Raw genomic sequence first — 20,217 nt, 5'->3', positions numbered from 1 at the left:
AAATGCTAGATAATTGCATACGTTAAGTAAGCAATATCAATAATTCGTCAATATCAATAATAATAATAAAAAGTAAGCAAAGAAATAATAATTCGGCCGCTTCTTCACATACTCGGAAACTAGATAAAAATTCGATTACTAAACCAATTAATAAGTAGTATTTAGTAACTGCTGGTCACCATTAGTTCACTGGGCAGAGTGAAGATTAACTTTTCCTGACACGAGCTAAAGGAAGATATAAATTAAGCTGTGATATATGCTTCCATATAACAATCGACCCCTTGTTGTGGCCGCCTTGATAAAACCCTTGCGTATGTTTTAACTCCGGATGGCGAACATACCGGATAGCTGTATCCAGAGCGTCTGTTGGCCTTGCCATTACCATTACGGCCCCCTCATATGGAGCGCTTGGCGCGAGTCGCCCCTGAGAACAATGTTTTGTAGGTATCTTTTATGGTTGACTTTGTGCTTAGAATGGCATCGGTTATAAACGCTCCTATTCAGCCACATTTTATCTTCTTGTTATAGAATTGCAGCAACAGGTGTATGTTAGAAGGCTATACACCCTTTACACAGAGCAGTTGTTATGGCTGAGGCCTAAATTAATGTCTTATTTTTCTTAGATAATACAATTGTTTTAAAAAATTTGCCACGTATCTGTATTTATCGAATGGGCCGTTAAAATCAACACTGCCAGGAACATCAATTTGAACAAGGGTACATGAACCTTAACCTAACGCTCATATGTCTTATTGTACCTAGAGAATCGACAAGATTAAAACGTCGATTTATAATGATGTACTCTTTCGCTAGCTTTGTTACGGGCTTTCTGCTCTCCGAAACGTCCCTCAAATTTCTTCAAGAGCGCAAAAACTATGTTCACCTCGTCAACTAAATATGTTCAGTTAGCAAGTCCATTCTCTTCGATAGTACGGGCCTTCTGAAAGGGAGCTGAGCCTGGCTAAGAAAAGCCACAAACATACTTAGCCAGTATTGCCATGTCCTCTTGGGATCAGCAATATATAAGTTCAACACAAACTAGTTGGGCTGTTTAGGTGCCTTGTCAAGACGACAACATCCAACTGGATCATCAGCTATTCCTCGGATCACGTACGAGATCAGTCGGACGGCTAAGTGAGGTGTCGAGTGGCGTCCATAGCGTAAAAGTGCAGGTTCATTCAGCCGTCCTAGCGGGCTGAAATAGCCACTTTGGACGTTACTGAAATTGGGCTTCATTGCGCATATGCTAGATTGCGCGTTTTCGCGGGTTCAAATGATGCCAAAAGATATGTTCATCCGGAATTGAGCCTCATCCTTTTCACATGATTGAAGCTCCAGCGGGTTAAACCTCTATTCGTTACTGACTATCTGTTAACGAAATTTTTCTGTAAAATACTGAAATTTCCCATTTCGTTAATTTTACCGTATTGCAGATGCTCGGCAATTACTTATCGACGGTGTTCAATCAAATGAACAGCCACTTATAGACAATTCCCTTTTTGGGTAATGGCTTTACAACCGGCGAATGTCACACATGTTTATCCAAATATAATGGTATTTAGGTATGTAGTGAAGTGGCATCAGTATGTAAAATCAAATATAAGTGCCATAACCAAGTAGTAATAATAACAGAGAACAGAATTTTTTTCTTCTGAACAATTGAAGTCATTAAATAGTAACAAATGAACAGGAATTAAAAAACGCGTCTATATTCTTTTGCATTATCTAGTCGAAACTCTGCGAAGTTGCAATAACCACTTCGAAATAATAAATAGTCATAAAAACTAATTAAAAAGCCAGACCTATTTCCCTTTTCCGTTTGTCTCAGGTCAGGTTCTTTAACGGTCTCCTTAGATGTATCGGCTGTGTTCAGTGTGTAAGCCGATCTCGTACCATTTCACCAAATGTTTATTGCAACGTTCTCCCTTTTACGTTTGGTACTGCAATGAAGCATTCGTTCTAACGGATGGTCCTGTCCAGTATGAAACAAGTTCCTATGCTCGATTTCGAGCCTAGACCGCCCTTCTATCCCTACGGTTAGTAGACTAATACGTTTCCATTGCTGGAAGACCCACATGTTTGTTACTGTCACCCAACCAGGCGCTTTTCGTGAACGATTGACACATCTCATCTGGGTCGTTTATTGAGTCACTTGCTGATAGAATATATTTTTCATTCTATACCTACTATACAAGGTTGATCTGATTAAAAATGTATAATTTTTTACCACGACAATATGGGAGCTCAACGAGAAAAGAAGTTAGTTCAGGCAAGTGTTGAATACACGTTCAGCATTTAGTGCCTGTACATCAATTAATATTAGCCTGTACCAAATGTGTATCTATGCTGGAATCTGTACAATATGTATTTTTCGCTAAATGCGTCACCTGTTCCGTTTTGCCGTTGTTACGCGAGCCTGGTCGAGAAACATTTTGGACAATTTTTAATCCTTTGCTGCTGATCTGGAAATGGAAAAGTCACACGTATATCGAAGTGTACATTAGCAGACGAATACGAACAATTTCCCTTTCTCTACTGTACACACTAAATAAATTAGAATCTGCACGCGGGAAAATAGACACGCAGCTACTAGCGAATTTCGGCTTAAGTTCTGTATTGATGTTATAATTCAATAGTTAGATACTAATAATTAACGTTTAATTAGCTAGTAAATAACGCATAATTCCATTAATGAATTTCTCTGAAAGCCATCTACTTTTTATGGAGGTTATGTTTTGGCAGTACTAAGGAGCATACAAATTTATGCGCTAAATGATTGTATAATTCGAATTGTTTTTATATGTCGTCGATGAAAAAGAAAAGCGTAACAACAACTGCACCGATTGAAATCAGGCCATATTTAAGTCAATGCTCGCTTTTCATTCTAAAGAAACACATCACTCCACTTGTTTTAGGCCAGCGACCTCTAGCGGTGTCTACCATCTCGCAACGACTACATATGTAAAACGTAGAAACAATGTAATCATATAACTAACTATTCAACATTATAGTTTATCACCCCTTTTATAAACTTGTGAAGACATATATTCCGCATAATAATTTTAAATGATACCATAAAGTAACAACACAGTATACGAGAGAAAATAAGTTGACGATTAAAACGAATCTACATGAACAGTAAAAACATTCTGTCCTACACCTAAATCTCTACCGCAAGTTTACCCTAATATAGGCCTCCTAGCCACATCTCCACTTTCCCTGTAAGACAGCATTCACAGTACAAGGATGACCACTACCATTTGTCCTATATTCAAGTAAAGTAATAACAAATCTAGCTTCACTTGTCCAACATCATCCTGAATAAACAAGAACAACTATAAAAATATCTATATATATATATACATAAAACATTTTACCGTTTTATAAGCTAACCAGCAATATTTGCATTAGAATTTGGGCTGTCTGAGATGATCGCCGTAAGGCAATAACGTCATTAGCATCTGGTATCATCATATGGACGGCTTTGCGTGTGTATTCGTAACTGTGCCATGAAAAAGGCCGGATACTATGCGTAGATAAACAATGCTCTAGGTAAGCCCACCTGCAATTATTAGTGGGTTCGAAAATTGCTATTTGGTTCAAAGTCATCGCAATAGCGGTTATCCACTATCTGATACTACCTGTTTCCAGGCTGTTTTGTATAACGGATAGATTAACAAGATGAGGAGATTGCCATAATACATTGCAGTTCATACGCTACCTGTCAATGAGCCCCATTTTTTTTGGTTGATTCATTTCTTCAGCTGATCTGTGAAAGTAGCTTATTTTTTCCGAAAATGGAAGATCGTGCAGTAGATATTGAATCGAATCAACTTGGCTTGCACTATATATATATATATATATATAGTGCAAGCCAAGTTGATATATATATATATATATATATATATCTGTATAAGTTTTTTAGTGAGTACGATGGTATAATATAATTTTCCTAAATATAGTACGTCCTGTAGGAAGTAGTTTCGGGCCAATCATAACACATCAAGATCTTGCATGGTTTGCGCAAGATTTGTTGGCAGGAAAGATTGCAATAGGCACAATTTACAAAACACAAGCCCCCTTATTTCGAACAATGGTTACCAATTTGTGTCAACCTCAATGTCATGCCGATGGTACTAATGTCAACTCAACGATCAGGTAATATGTGTCTCACAGGATGATAAAATCCAGCTTACGAATGATTTAATATCTATGGGACATTATTTCTTTTCTTTAATCTTCACATGTCTCTGAACTTGTTAGGGTATACGTATTATAATAAACCGCATGCATGGCTTTTCCTTCATTTTTTTAATATAAAAAAATAATTCTTTATTTGCATTTTCTTATCATGATTTTAATTCGGTAAAAAGTAGCACTTTGTTGGTCTTGGCGTTAGGACGTCTAGAGAATAAATGGCCTGCTGATTTCCTGGCGCAGACGAAGCAAAGATCCTCTGAGACCCCCTTCCCCTGGCTTGCACAATGTGACGTACAAGTACAACAAAAGCGACGTTAAGCTCCTCAGTATACTTAGCTCTATCCAATGTCTACTGTGGAATATTTATTTCTATCGTTATGATATCATCGTCGGTTCGGTACGACTAGTATCATAACTATCTTCGCGAGTTTGATGGCAGTTTAGTAGCAGCTATTTCATCAGCAGCGGTTACAGAATCCAAAACAAAACTAAAAGCCCCGATAATAAGACCATAATATTGACGCGATCAACGCCAACGAAGTGTACGTCCACAACAAGAACAACAACAACAACAACAGCAGCAGCAGCAGCAGCAGCATCAACACCACCACCACCACCAATAGCAACAACAATAAGCAATAATAGCGCGTGCTATCGCATCGTAAAACCTCACCCCAAAACGACGATGTAACACGCCATAGATCAACGATAGGGCTCTCGCCCATATTACATACTGCTAGGGCTCCTAGAAATACGGAATTTGTGTTATTAAAAAATTCTTTTTTCTCAATATCAACAAAAACCATAACAGTATTAACAATAGCAGCCATAACAAAAGCAACAGTTCAGTGGGACTTTTTCTTATTTAATCACAAAAAAACTCGTTTGCTTTCGGCAGAACAGCAGACATTCGGGGGCCTATAGCACTGTTAGAATGTTTCGGCAAGAAGCGCAAATAATGCTGTAGCCATGGCCGTCCCAAGATGTGTAACCCTCCTAACGTATCTAAGTGCCTCGTAACGTTTATACAGTGTGGTACTGTTAAGACGGGCAAAGTTTTTGAAATGTACTATTATACTATACTGATCTAAAGGCCTTTTTTTCTTTTAACATATTTTCGTGTTTTCGTATCGTCGTTCGTAAAGAGCTGCACCAGAGGAATTGCGGAGCAAAGCGGCTTGAGCTACCTATAATATTCAGCGAAAGACCACCGCCGATGCGATAAGCAGCAGTTACCCGCAAAGGCGATTATAGAACGAGATGCACGCACAGGAACAGAGGAGCTCAAGCGCTAAGCGCTCGAAAAGAGACGGGGAAAAACCATAAACGTCAGTATTTGTCACTATCAGTTTTTGCCACCGCTGCTGTTTTCACATGTACATTTGGGATTTTCAATAACGACAAAAATGATTACAATGGCCGCGTAGGCGCCAGCAGCACGCGATAAGGAATGCTACTGCTTATTACCCTAGCGAGGCAGTCTTTTGAAGGTGATCAACAGTTGGGTTGACTGTAGCTTAGAAGCGAAGCCGCTGCAGCTCTTGTCTGGAAGGAATATCAACGATAGCCTATGTCGGCGGAATCGTCATTGCTTTGCTGCCACTATCGTCCTGTTCAGCGTCGTCTGCTTGGCGATCATTGTTTCTATTCTGTTGTCCTTGTTGTTTGTGGTTGTTGTCGCTGATCTAATACTGCCGTTATCTTACCGTAGATGGTGTCGATTCTTCACAGAGATATTCTAATATTTGTTGCTGCTACTGCTGCAGCAGTCACCCTGCGAAATCGTAGCAGCAGTAGCCCTAAGGGAGGTCCAGCTGCCCTATCATCCTTTGGCAGTACCATGGTTTTCACATTTCTCCCTTACTCCTCGACCCACAAAATCAACGGTTTTCGCTATATCTGACATTCAGATGACGCTCATCCCGACGGACAGCAAAAGCTCCGTTAGTCCACTAGTTTCAGCTCCTGCCACTGACCAACCGTAACTGGTCGGGATTGGTTGTTCGTCATGCACTTTTCGCTTAATTGTCTGTTTCCTTGCCTTCCGCAAACTCCTATCTTTCTTCTATACACCCGTCTAACTGGTCATATATCTGGTTCCAAGGCTATTAGTCAAAAACATGCACGCGGGCGCGTCGTATGTGGCGCTTTTCTAGCGTCCACGCACGGAAACGAAACCACCCCTAAACAGCAACTGGTAGCGTAACTGGCACTAATAGAAATAAAATGAGCCTGCGCAATTGCGGCTGTATTGCGGCATGTCGGCGATTCGACATGGCTTCGTTCACTGGTCCCGTAAGCCGTCACCTTTTGTTTCCTCAGGACGTGCGATAAGGGCGCCCATCGTCCACGGCCAAATGAATACTGTTGTCTTGATGCGTCTGAGCACCGAACTAGGCAAAATAGGTAGCACCGGTCGCAGCTTTTAGGACGCGAGAACAGATCACATGTTTCGGTCAGTAGCCGTGATTTCGATGGCGCTTCGCCATATTGTCACTAGGAGCGCAGCAATATTTAGGAGCGCAGCAATATTTACGCAGTTCTGCCAGTTGAGCCAAAATAAGGCGAAAGGTGACTGCGATCGCAGGCGCTTGGACCTGTTCTTATTATTTGATCTTGCTTTGACCGCAGCTTGTTTGCTACAGCTGCTGTAGATCAGCGTCGCGCTCATGGTGACTGAACGGGCGAGCGCTAAGTGGGGGCCACATTGTCACAACGAAAATTTCACTTTATTACTTGAGCTGTTCAAGGCCCTGCGATGATTACTACTTGCTCAGTAGCGACAGAGCTGCACCTTAAGACAACAGCGCACCGAAGGACGGCTCGCTCAGTCCGTCGCTGTTATAGTGCTAGGTATGGGGAGTAGTAATTCGTATCTGCTGGTCACTGCCATTATTGCTGCTTCTGGTGTCGGTGGTGATAATGCGGCGGCAGTTAGAATTTGACTCTGTTTTGGCCAGACGACCTGAACAGCTACGTTGCCATACCACCACACTATTCCGTGATAATGATTTTACCCCTGTGCTATTGCGGTTATCTGGGGCTAGCATCAGTGGCCAGTCGCACCACGAGGACAATTCAATAGTCCGTCCTCATATTAAATTATTGGCCGCGTGCTGATTGCTGTTGTTTCCACTTCGACTCAGACATCGGACATCCGTCCGTAGCCTGAGTGGCCTGCATCTTCCGCTAGTGACACCGCGCTCTACATAGCAACGTAGAGCGAGGCTGTCGTTCGTTAACGACATGGTCTAGTATGATTCAACACAAGCTCTGCTACAGGTTTAGTTACAGCGGTCCTAGTTTTCGTTTTTCCTGATCACTGACTGGCTGTCGTTAATATCATTCCGTTCGTGCTTCGTTTTTTTTTTTTTTATCTTCTCCGTTTTCACTCTGGACGGGGCTGGTGCTAGTGCAACAGCTGGCGCCGCTACGGATTCGACGTCTGCTCTGATCCATTGCGACTACAACTATAGCCCCTGCTACCATTTCGTTCCCGACTCTATTATATCCTTCTCGTCGTTATTGCATAGAATATTCTATGATTCCCCATTCATTTCTTCCATCTTCAGTTCACTGCCGATAGCAACAGCGTCGACTCTGTCCAAATCGCTATTATTGACGCCATTGTCGTCACCGACACCGGTTCTATCTTCAGCATCCTCGGCGTTAACGATATGCGAAGCGATGTCATCTTCTCCGTCCTCGTCGGATTCGTCCGTTAACGCTGTCTTTGTCAACGAATAGGGCTAAATGGCGCAGACGCGGAAAACACATTGTTGCAGTTTTCAGTGGTGTATTGAAGGCCGTTCGTCCCTCATTAACCATAACATCGTTATATGGCTAGATCAACACAGTGAAGTGATACTAAGAATCGTAGAAAAACTATGTAGTAACTACTGTTATCGCCGCTGTTACCAAACTGCCGACCATATTTTCGATAAATAGATGACAATGCGGCTTGTTGACTCGGCGATCACTGGACAGTGACTCGCGTACGCGGATGATAAGGCTTCACTTAAGCTTCTACGTCTGACTCGGGCAGCGGAAATGGGGCCTATGCAATAGACAACAATGCGAGAAGACGGACGGCTATAGCGGATAACGACTCGATGTATGGGCAGCTGAGCATTTATAAAGTGGCCTTTTTCTTTTGCGAATGCCATGCAAGTAGCACGACGACCCCATTCAATATTTGCGAAGGTGTTCGAAAAGGATGATGGGCATCATTCAACTTGTTAATATGGCTTCCTCTTTGTAGATTGTCTCAACTTGAATACGCTAGAGGATCACATATGTATGGGCTGTAACCAGTACAATATGGCATTGCAGGCCTACTCTTGTCAATAGATGACATATGGAATAGTAACGTAGCGCCTAGTATCAGAGATTCTCGTTTAGCGTAGGAACGGACCAGCTTTCTCGAAATGAACATCTAACACGCTCCAACGTATAAAGCCAGTCGGTACCTGTTACACACACGACGATTCGCCTGTTTGATACGATATATATCGTAGTCGACAAAATAGGAAAAGTAAGGACCAACGACGTGCTAGTACGTTTCTGAATATACGATTCGAAGTTCTGTTCGTTCCAAGTCGGAGTTTACTGATCAGGGATTCAGGTAAGCATTCATATTTTCGTATGGTAAATTCGTTCGATAATGATGAGATCCGGTGCGAAAAAATACAAATTACCGGTCCAAATCCTCTTTGTTTTCAAGGATTTCTAGAGCACTACACGAGCCTGACTGTTTCTATCGATCTGCCATCATCAACTTTGGCTCTTGTTAAAATACGACAGAGACAATTGTGCTAATTGGATTAAACAACTGCTAAGAGACACGTATGTGTTTATATTAAAACGCTAGAAAAAAATCCCTTTGTGGTGAAAAAATCGGACGGTGTAATATTTGTCGCATTAAATCCTACTCGTTTCGCATAGATACAATATTTTTTTTTTGTACTTTTTGCATAAGAAGAGATAGGAGTAGTAATTCTTTTTCTTTCTAGTAAGTAATCGCATAAAAACGTTAATATTAGATGTTATTAAACTACTGTTTAATTGCTACAGACAGAGGAGATAAGCTTAGCGATACGGCAGTCTAGTTGTTGTCAACAATCTATAATTTATAATAAACATTCGCGCACATTGGCATACAGGGATTTCAGGCACTTTTTGGTATATTTTGGTAGTCTATCACTGAAGGCGGGTGTCACCTGCCTTCGCGTGTACAAGCTTCGAAGTTAGACTTAGATACAACGCTTGTTTTTAATAGAACTAAAACCGATGTCCGTACCAGTCAAATCGTCTGGCCAAATTATCAATTTGGTTTTCCCGTTGTCGAGTGTGTTGGTTACTGACTGTTACTATCAACCTGGCTTAGTACGAACGCTGACAAAGCAGCGCGAAGAGGGCTCGTATTAAAACAACTTCACCCTAAATGGCAAGAACAATAGTCCAGTTATTTGACATCTGAATAACTTCAATACTTCATATTATAGACACCGGTACAGTCTATTAGACAGCGCAGCTGTTCGACGCTGAATTGGGACAACCCGTACAGGTTTGTTTTTTTGTTCAAATCATTGATTTTGTGCTATATAATCGTGCAGTTGGTTAACGATCGAACATGGTATGTAAGAGTTTTGTTTGCACTTATATAATGCTAACGAAATCCAAAGGCAACAAGGACTGTTAAGCAAACCAGGAACAGGATCCTCTAGCGGAGTAATTTGCTAGCAGAAAGTAACCTAAATTAATCACAAATTAGCGAATGTGTTACAATATGGCTACAGCTGCGTCGTCCGCTAGAACAGCATTGCTAAGGATGTCTTTGCCTATTCAGGATCGCGTCTCCCCGAATCGTCGACCGATGTCTATTGAGAGAAGAACTGTTCTTGCTTTATGACCTAAGCGAACCTTACTGGGCGATGATGACCTTAACAGCTTGCTAGCCGCCGGAACCGAATAGCAGAAATCATAATTATTATCCGCACCGCAACTGTTTTTTCAATTCTTCGTTTTAACGAAGGGCGAGAGTCCTTTTGCGGGACATTAGGAAGAGGGCCACCATTCTATGTTCCGATCTCAAGGTCTCTCTGGTATGTAAAATTCATCTCTGCGCTCCTTGTACGATACCCGTGACCATATAAAGCTCGCCACTTTTCAATAGAATGTTAGTAATTACTTTTAGTCCGGCGAGACTGAATCAGTTGGTGATCCACCTATATAGATTGCATCCTCGGGCAGATCGCCGTTAATTACTTTATTGCCAGCGACAGATAACATGGCCCAAATATATGCTGTGATTCGTGACTGTAACCTCTTTCCGTTCGTGCGTGCTGCCGATAACATCGCTATTGTGGCCGCTGATATTGTTGACGTGACCTCGAAATCTACGAATACATTACGTGCCGGCAGAATTTGTTGAGTTACCACTGAATGATGTGTTTGATAAACGTTTAAGCCAATTATATACGTGCACTGTCAAGACTAGAGCCTCACTGAAATGGTTGGCCGTCAATAAGGAAGAAGGAAAAAGCTGTCGAGAGTGAAGAAGAAGAAGTATTGTATACAAAAAGACGAAATTTAGTCGGGAATCCTACTGCCAGAATGCTGAATGGGGGTTTGTTGGGTAAGAAAGCTATGACTGAAAACTTCGCTACCGTAGAAACGTCGGCAGTAAATGCAATCGCCACCGCTAAAATGGATACGCAGGAACCATTCAAGTCTAATTTCCGTAAGAACATAATGTTATCGCCTTTTCTGCTTGGCTCCCTGTGTGACAGCAGCTGTTGGACGACAACTGTTCCCTTTTTGTCGCGCTAATAATTCCGTCTGCGCCCAAAGTTGCTGTTGCCATTTTATCAAAATTGCTGACGGTCAAGCTTTCCAAGCCACCTTCTAATGTTAAAGCTCTTTCGGGGACTCGCACGCTAGCGTGGACGCGGTTCTTCGTCATATAAGCAAGCATATTACTATGATATTGGCATAACTTTGTGATGATTATTGGATATTGTTCTGTCTTCATTATGGATCAGCGGCAATATGTTCTTGAAAGCGTAGAAATTGTGCGACAAAACGTCGATCTAGTTTGCGAACTTGATCTGAGAAAAACCGTCTGGCGCAATTACTTGCAAATCAAATACGTGCCTCACTAAATACTTTACGATTTCATAAATTTAATTCATCCGGAACTAGAGTTGCTAATTTCATTGGCCTTCGGGGATATGACGTCGTTTAAGGTGCATAGAGGGAAATATGTCCTAAATGAAATACATTTAACATTACAGCTTAGACAGTACGCACCTGTAAAGTGACTTTGACGGGTTCGACGTCCTTCTCGCGTTCAAGAAGGCTGGCAAGTGCTGGGCGGAGAAACACGTCCCCTCGAAGCCCGCCGCTTTCTTGGGCGCCCAAAAACCAGACGTAAAACGAATGTTTCTTCATTGTTAAGACGGCAGATACTGGCAGGCCCCCGGCCAACTCTTCCATTGATTCCCCCGGCAACCCCTGGCCGGTAGTTTTTTTTGTTCGTTCTCGATCTTTATCCGGATTTCCGAATGGTCTGGAAAATATCCCTGCAGCAGGCATGCCAACTGCTCTTTGGAAACTCCGGCGTGGTACTGGAAATACCCCGAAAGCCCCGTTAACGTGCTCTGTCGAAAACTAATTTTTCCACCTGTAATAAACATTTAATGGGAAAAGAGAAGGATTAGACAAACGCTTGTTCAGCTCTTTCACAAATTGATACCTAAACGTCTTTTTACACCAGTTCGAAAAGTTAAGTATGTCCATGTTTATAATATTCGATATAAGACTTTTTTTTCCGCTTTTAACTTTCTTCCTCTTCGTAAAAAAGTGTCGGAAGACCTATATCCAAACTATAATCTACAATATCTTTTATTACACGTTAATATCTATCCATCACTGATGTTCATCTGGTCTCATTCTAAATGTGTCCTTCGTAAAGTCGATATTCGGATTTAGGAAAATACACAGTTGATACGATTACTTAGAACAAGTCGGCCCATTACCTTATAAACAAAGCTGCTGTGGGCCTGCGCCATGGCACTAAATGACGTATTCAGATCTTCCATAAGAAGTTACCACCATTTCATATTTCTCAGTTAAAAAAAAAGTCTCCTATTTATTTGAGCCTTAACGTGGCCTTAACTATTAGATTAGTCGTATTCTGCGAATAGGCACTTGAAATAGTTATTATATAGCTTCAAATTACTCTATGGGTAAGAAAACGGTATTCGAACACCTTGAGGTAACTTTCAGCGTGATTTATCTAGAATAAATTTACAGCAGCAGACTGATGAACTTTCAATTGGCTAAATGCAGCCGATGCCAAACATCATCTAATGGTATAAAAATTTACGGATATTCACGTTAGGCGTAATGCGTGCCGTTGCGTGATGCAAGCAGTGTTTTTAACGGCTCTAAATACAATGGTATCTTAAAATCCACATTTGTTTCATTACGCTAAAATACTCGCCATGTACAAGTACTTCAATCGTTTTGCATGTACATTTTTCGGACAGGCAGAACGTTTGAACGTAGAAATTGTGTAGAGGTATAATTGGGTCGGGAGAAACTGTACAAAAACTAGAGAACACGGAGAGAGCGCTGCTGTCTTCAACGCGTCTCGTTCGATTAGTGAGATGCATTATATAACAAGAGACAAAGTATCATCTTATTTATGCGACGGCAAGCAGAAGTTACGCGTCAGATAATAGAAACAGTCGCTTCGTTTTGTTTTAAAGACGCTCCCATATGTTGAGGAGGAGCAGACAGGGATCAGATCCCCAGACCTTTTTTTTTTGTTGTTATACTGTTGCTGGTCTCATTTCACCGGGATAATGTTGTAATCATATTCAGATGATCGCATTCGCCCTGCCGAAGCGTTTCAAATCAAGCTGGTATCCATTGTTCATATTGATAGCCATAACAACACACAAATTTCTGAATATATAGCTGTTCCAATACCCCCGCTTTACTTGTAACGGAACTGATAACCGAAGTCTTATTTTTTTTTAACGCCTGATACACATCTGGATTTTACCAACCAATATGTTCGACTAATTTACGAAGCCATGGGTTTTTGTTGCTGAGAGTATTGATCTCTAAACAAAAGGATACATACTTTTGGCACAGCTCTGGAAGCATGTTTGTCATGCGATCGTTTCAAAGGGAATTATACCGAAAGCCTTAGCGGTCCAGCTGTGCGGGCGCAGATGATTTTCATTTTTAGGTTCATCTCGTAAAAAGGTTCGGGGAGCGAGCGAAGATAAACCGTAAAGAAGACCTCACGTTTCGACTGATATGCGGATCTGACCCGTATTTTTTACGGGCATGTATTTTACGAGAGGCCTTCTGTGGCCTAATATTTTATGTAGGGCGTCGGCGGTGCGCCCATGTAATTTAATGGTTGTCACACAGAGGACCATGACGAATGACTAGCATACGTAACGCGTCTCCCTACAAAACTGAACACCGGGGGACCCCATGTCGTGAATTTCATTAGTATGATATCTTTTGGGATCTACAATAATTTTATCGTTATTGGTTACATATATAGACAGATGAATGTTTACATATGGGATGATCCAACCGTACCTTGTCATGTCGTCTCGCCGCAACGGCTTCAATAGAAATAGTAAAATTTAAGTAACGAAAAGTGAAAATTGCACATGAAAGCACCCTGTTGGCAACTACCACTTTGAACACTGCATACAGGGATATTATCGATTTAACGAGAGTCGTCATCGTAATGTCTATTGACTATTGGAGCGCGGGCTGTCGTCTGTTTCGAGTGCGCCATCGCCATGCTTCGGTTTGTAAATAGTTGCACAAGCAGATATATCAGTATGTTCATGCATACTAACCGTGGGAAAGCTATTTGCTAACAACAAAAGGACGCCTTCTGTCCGTTCTTGAAGAGTTCTATCTACCAAAGATCGCTTCCAGCCGTCGAGCTAAAACAATTAAGTAACACACATAACATGGTGGTGTTCGTGAAAAATTTTTAAAAACAGTTGAATATGAGGGACCGCTGCTCGGCGGTATGTGTTTCGTTTCTAGTCTTTACTTAGCTACCTCTCGCTTATTATGTTTGTAAATATTACAATATCGAATCGGTGACGACCACTCTCATAGAAAGACGGCATAGAACAGTCATGGATAAAGATGCCGATCCACTGTGCGGGTTACCTTCTTCTGTGAGCTATAAGATCTAAAGGGGTACATCCTTGAACGTTCGCGCCTAGCTACTTATTTGGTGAATTGCAGCTCACGTCACGCGTACAAACCAACCTTCCCAGCAGCAGCAGCAGTAGTAGCAACAGGCAGAAGTTCGAAAACAGAACTACGCGAAAGCACTCAGCATTTCATAGAGAAAGACGATGTGAAATGAAGGGTGGCCCAAGTGCCTCAGCTGGCACAAACACCTCACGCGTCGAGAGAACGTCAGCGCAAAAGGAAGCAAAGAGAATGAACGCAAGAAAGCAAGCTGAAGTGTAAAAAAATTCGAACAGTGTAACCGCTTCTGTGGCAGTTATCTTGATCGTCGTACCTGTCAAAGATGTACTTTTCGACCTGCCACGTATAGCAATGGCAGACTGAAAATTCTACCTGATGGCCAGATACGCGATCTCAATAGGCTGGTGATAACAATAGGCAAATGGCAAGCGGATACAATCGGAATGACACACACGCGTACATATACAATCAGAAACAGTTCAGCGTAGCTCAGAAAAATATACACAGAATATCCGACCGCAATATTGCCACACGCGCGATGCGTGAAGTAAAGCCAACGATTTCACTGCTAGCTTCTGGCTGGCATAAAAGTACTTCTGTCCCGTATCCAAGTTCCTCGACCGCTGTCCTACCACTTCATCCCACTTGCAGGAACCCTAAGACGCTCATGGTTAAACGCAGCGCCAAGATCACATGATTATTATTATTATGGTGATACCGGTCGTAGCAGTAATAATCCCAGTCGTTGTGGTCACAGCTGGAACGATGATTGCAACGCGCGGCATTGTGAAGTCAATATACGCGCCACAACAGTCATGGCGTTCTGCTGGCGTCGACCGTTGCCTGATGGCGCTAACAATATCAGTAACATCAGCGACAGCTCTAGCCGTCGAGGACTGTTGCTTGGCATCGGCGACAGTGCAGGATGCTTCTAAGATGTCGGATTTGCAAGTGGAGATGAACTTAGAAGACCGGCTCGCAAGTTTCCTATGTTACCGCCATCACCTTAGCTTGCCTGAAAGTTTACGAATCGTGAGGTGCGTGATGGTTGTCAGACTGCCGTAGGCAGGAATGGTACGAATAATAGCCATTGCCGTGGATGAATTATTCTTGAAATGTGACGTGACTTTTTTAAAGCTGCTGTGTATCCAACATCCAGGTAGCGCGAAGTACGACAGATTTCGACGGCCTCTCCGACCGTCCGTTATCATCCGCTGCGAGAACGTGCTCAGTTATTGCGGCACATGCGCGTAGTACCGTTAAGGCAAATAGAAGTTGGGATTTTTTTTTGCACTTCATCGAAGCATCATTTTGACGACATCGGGATATACCGATAGGATCAATCTGTCCATATCATTAAATAAGTGGTAATCGGGCAATAAAGTTTTGCTAGCAAATGCCACGACGCGCACACGGTGTAGCTGTTCGTTAATGACGACGAGCTAAAACAAACCGACAATTGAAATAACTAATACTCGTGAAAAGGAATTATTATAGCATACAGTTATAGTGATTGAATATTTTGCAACAATGATAAATCGGCAATATAAAGGAGCTACATGGGAATTACGTGGGCAAGCCTTTTATCAATGTAGGAAGCCGAGAAACGGATTCCAGATAGGAAGGTAATTTGATGTAGCCAAACAGAAAAATGCAATATTTCGGTGTTGACGCCTGAGAAGTTAAAAAAGTGGTCAATATTGTTTTATCTTAATAATAAAAAGGTAATAGAAAGTTGGGATTACATCGTCCTGTCGTTTTCTCACCGCAACGTCCCATACGGCACAGTAATCATGCTGCTTATCCTGTTTGGCTTACATTGAGTGGTTGAGTATTCGCCATTGATCCCTGTATTTCCTTGAACTGGCAAAAACACGTTTTTAGGTTTAACACATAGACCAAAGGCCTTTGAGGGGTCACCAAATACATTATGCTATTGTGTTACTAGTTTATTTTTATTACGGACGTCAATATTGCCTCTTAAATCAACATACGTTAAAGGTAAAGTTTCGCGTAGATACGATTTTAACACGCAATTTCGTATTTTACGTGTCATCTGACTGGCACCTTTACCCATGTCTGTAAGAAATCGTATGGGTTATAGGTAGGACAATCGTATACGTAATGGCTTTCGCGTGGTCACATTTGGACATCACTGAAAAAAAAAAGCAAAAGACTCAACCAGGGCGAAATTTATATAAGGAAACATCATTAACGTGTATTTGTATACCGCATCATTGAATGCTGTTTGTGTTGCCCTCTGTCACTGTGCCCGAAGGAGCTATCCGTTTATATATATGTATATAGATGTTTATATGTGTGCGTACGGCCTCTAGCTTGAGTTGAAGTCGATCGAGATCACTTTTTATAATTTCTTTTGAGAATAAAGTTTAGCAGCAAACTTCACCTATAATGTTCATACGGCTTCAATACCGCGTACAGTCTTCAGCTTAACTCCTACACGATGAAAATTCGTATACATATGACCTATTAGCATATCGTAAACGAATATAAACAGTATAGTACGTTTAGATGCTACTGGCTTTGTTGTTCCTGTCACATTTTCAGCTGTGTTTTGAAAAAGTGATAGCTTCGTTGACAAGGGGCTAGGGATTAAATGTGCTGGATGTAGACGTGAGGTCGTATTATAAAAAAAAAAAATAAAAAAAAAACAGAAAGAATAGAAGCTACTGCAGCTGTAACGTTGATAGCGGTGCTAGTCTGACGGCGGTACAGGGTTTCTCATGGAGCCCCAAATGGGAATCGGTGGGGTGGAGTGGGGTGGGGTCTAGGCGGACGCGGAAGTGTTCCCGCTTGCTGTTTATGATCAGTCGTGCGCATTTATATAGAACCTGGATGCATGTGCGTCTATTTGCGTGTAGTGAAGGCATTATTCAGTGGAAGGGAGACGTGCTTCTTCCCACGGGCGGGTAGTCGGTTAGTTCGTATTTTCTGTTAAATAACAACAACATCAACAGCAGCAAAGATGATCGTCAAAGCAAGTACGCGGCATATTTGAATAACCGGTCAAATTTTCCGGTTTCGTATATATATATATAGATGTGTGCCACATAGCAAGTGTTATTGAAGTAACAACAGCAGAAGAAATGAGAACACGGTTTGAATTCTCGTGGTAGAGACAACTGATTCTCTGTAAAAATTCGTGATATTTCATCATCATTAGAGAAAAGCCCTCATACGAGTGTCTTATGGGTTCTTACCGCTTGCAACTGTAAACATATAGCGCACATCTGTGTGCGAATGTGAGTCTGACCTCCTACATAAGTTCCATATATAAATGCCACATACACGCCTATCAGAGGTTCATGCACTAACGGGCTTTAGTGAGCGATGGATATGGTATAATGGCGTTAACAGAAAACAAATCTAACAAGACACGATAAAAGCTGCGACGCCGACTCAGAAAGTAAACTTGTCCTGTTGTGCTTGTCCGGCCATGAGACTGGCCACTCATCAATCGGCTGTAACTTTTAACAAAGTCTTCGCCATAGTCTATTGTAAAATTAGTGGCTATGGCGTTTGCTAACAGCAAGCTTCATATCTATGATGCACATCCAGAGAGGCAGGTGTGCTCATGCGTTTCTCTTTCTGTACATATATATGTGAAAGCTGAGAAGTGGATAAAGTGTACAGCAACCTTTCAAGGACGAGAAAAGCAAAGATAAACTACAATAGGAATTTGCCGGTGTAACTTTTCAATAACTGTAATACAAATAACGTTTCCTCTAAATCGAAGTGAACGCGTCAGTATAGTAGATTTCCCAAGATAAACGTAATTAATTGCATTACTGAGCCTTATTTTTGCATATCGTATAAATGTATCACATTATATTGAGCAATTGTTTAATCGAGGAAGAGTACACATACTTTCGGACGGTACCCTGTTGCTGCCGTTTATAGCTGGCTCTTTTGGGTCGCCAGTTACTCTCCAGGCCTGATGGTATTACAGTGGGGTAGCCATAATAATACAAAACAATATACAACAAGTTTGACGTAGTTCCAGCTTCGATTTTTATCCGTATTTAAAGATCCATAAAAAAAAAAAATATGTTACACTTCTCTTCCTCTCGCAGATGCTCAGAATTATTAACATTGCAGTTATTGTACGGCTGGTCACAAACGGCGTCTGATCTTCAAATGTCAACAGTCTTTCCTAACGGCGTACTATTGCTTATATGCGGCTTTTAAATCTTTCTTCTTTTCTGGCGTAGACTTTATCTGTGAAGTTTTTCTATGAGAAAGGTACATTTGCCTCAGATCTGAAAAACTGGCAGGGTATTCTATAAGGTCTCCTCGTCTAACCCGTCTTTTTGAAAGATTCTTTTTTAAAGTGTGCTTTTAGATTACGCCGATAGTGGGCAAGTGCTCTATACTAAATAAAATTTGCTCTGTTCACCAAAGCCCTCCCAAATGTGCGGTATAATAGATTCTTGCAATAAATTCAACTAACTGGCATCAGTCACAATCCTGCCTAGTCTTTGCCCTGAAACGCCGTGCTATACTGTAACTCCTCGTAAATTATCATCATGTTCCTGCGTTTATAACAACAATAAAATTAGATAACTGATTGCGTAACATTGACAGTATAATTATATAGATTAATTGTGCCACTCGTCATTCCAAATAGCCTTGTTCCTGATTCCTTCTTTTCGACTATTGTCTGCAAAACTCCATCCTTCGATTGGGCCGTCTTCATTGACAGTACGAAGCATCGTTGAAATCTGGCTTGTCGATATACAGCGTCTCAAAATGCGATGGGCAGTTCATTCACTAGTTCCAAGGTCCTGCAGTTTTTTTGTAATGTTTCGGTATAATCTTCCAGTTCTATTTTTTGGCTAGTAAAGCTTATTGATGTTCTTCATCACTGTGCCTTAGCCTCTTAAACAGTTTCAAACTTATCTTCTGTGCGACTAAGCTGCGTGGGTGGATCTGCTTGTAACCCCCTACGACATTTTCTTTTTACTTGTCCTACTTCAAACGTCCAATAGCATTTTAAGATACATTTTCTTTGTTCAGAGGTTAGTTTTGATTTACTCATTATTTCTAACCTATTGTACCCTAAAAACAATAAACAACCAAAAAGGTACGACTTTTAAATAATGTGTACATTTTTTGGTATATCCTGTCTTACTATATTGATTTAGATAACTTTTGGAACAACAACGGGATTGGACGCGGTTGCGCTTTGAGTCTTATGTATTGTTCGCGCACGGCCTTGCTTGGCTGTTTAATGGCCAAAAATCGCCCAATCGTCCTGCAAATAACAAAGACTAATACAATTAGTTCTATTGTATTTGTATACGAAGCAACGGTCTTCAGGAGACAGAGCACTCCGCATGGGAATAACGATCATAGCTTGCCTTCTAACAATTTTTACGGCAAGCATAAAATCGTGTGCCTCGCTCGTTCCCACCTTCTGACTTGCGTCCATTACAACTGAAGATAAAATTATCCATAAACCACCAAATAAAGTATAGTGGTTTCCGTATCTAAACGTGAAGCTTGAGATTCGTTGTACGTGTCTGCCGTAACGCCATTCTACACGCGTCCACAGTTTTGTTTCATTTGGAAATAAACGATAAGCACTTTCGTTAACGGTGGGCTTTATAAGCGCGACCGAAACTTACGTTCACTGAGAGAATCTCTTTTGATTATTTTCCGTGCGTATTTATGTTGCAACCGAATTAGCATATGATTCGGTTGTTTCTCTTTTGCATTGGCCGTTGT

General features: G+C 41.4%; 1 protein-coding gene across 10 annotated transcripts in view; it reads right to left on the bottom strand.

The window, feature by feature from the left end:
* The window catches only part of LOC111253517 (uncharacterized), a 116,469-nt gene that overhangs the window by 24,128 nt on the left and 72,124 nt on the right, over nucleotides 1–20,217 (bottom strand). For 7 of the 10 annotated variants that reach the window (XR_015330411.1, XR_015330410.1, XR_015330412.1 and 4 more), the window contains exons 2-3: nucleotides 11,512–11,884; nucleotides 2,388–2,462 (exon numbers count right to left, since the gene is read on the bottom strand). Coding sequence is in view for 7 of the 10 variants with exons in the window: in XM_022813004.2 (XP_022668739.1) it covers nucleotides 2,388–2,462; nucleotides 11,512–11,796 (360 nt within the window). In the remaining 3 variants the exon portion in view is untranslated. Of the gene's footprint in view, nucleotides 1–2,387; nucleotides 2,463–11,511; nucleotides 11,885–13,827; nucleotides 13,979–14,096; nucleotides 14,255–20,217 lie in introns of those variants that run through there. The other 3 variants (XM_022813007.2, XM_022813005.2, XM_086993243.1) reach the window with 3 other exon arrangements.

The sequence above is a fragment of the Varroa destructor genome, unplaced genomic scaffold, assembly GCF_002443255.2.
Source record: "Varroa destructor unplaced genomic scaffold, Vdes_3.0 BEIS01000006.1, whole genome shotgun sequence".
Taxonomy (NCBI): Eukaryota; Metazoa; Arthropoda; class Arachnida; order Mesostigmata; family Varroidae; genus Varroa; species Varroa destructor.
Note: the sequence above shows the minus strand (reverse complement) of the source record. Positions and strands in the feature narration are given on the sequence as shown.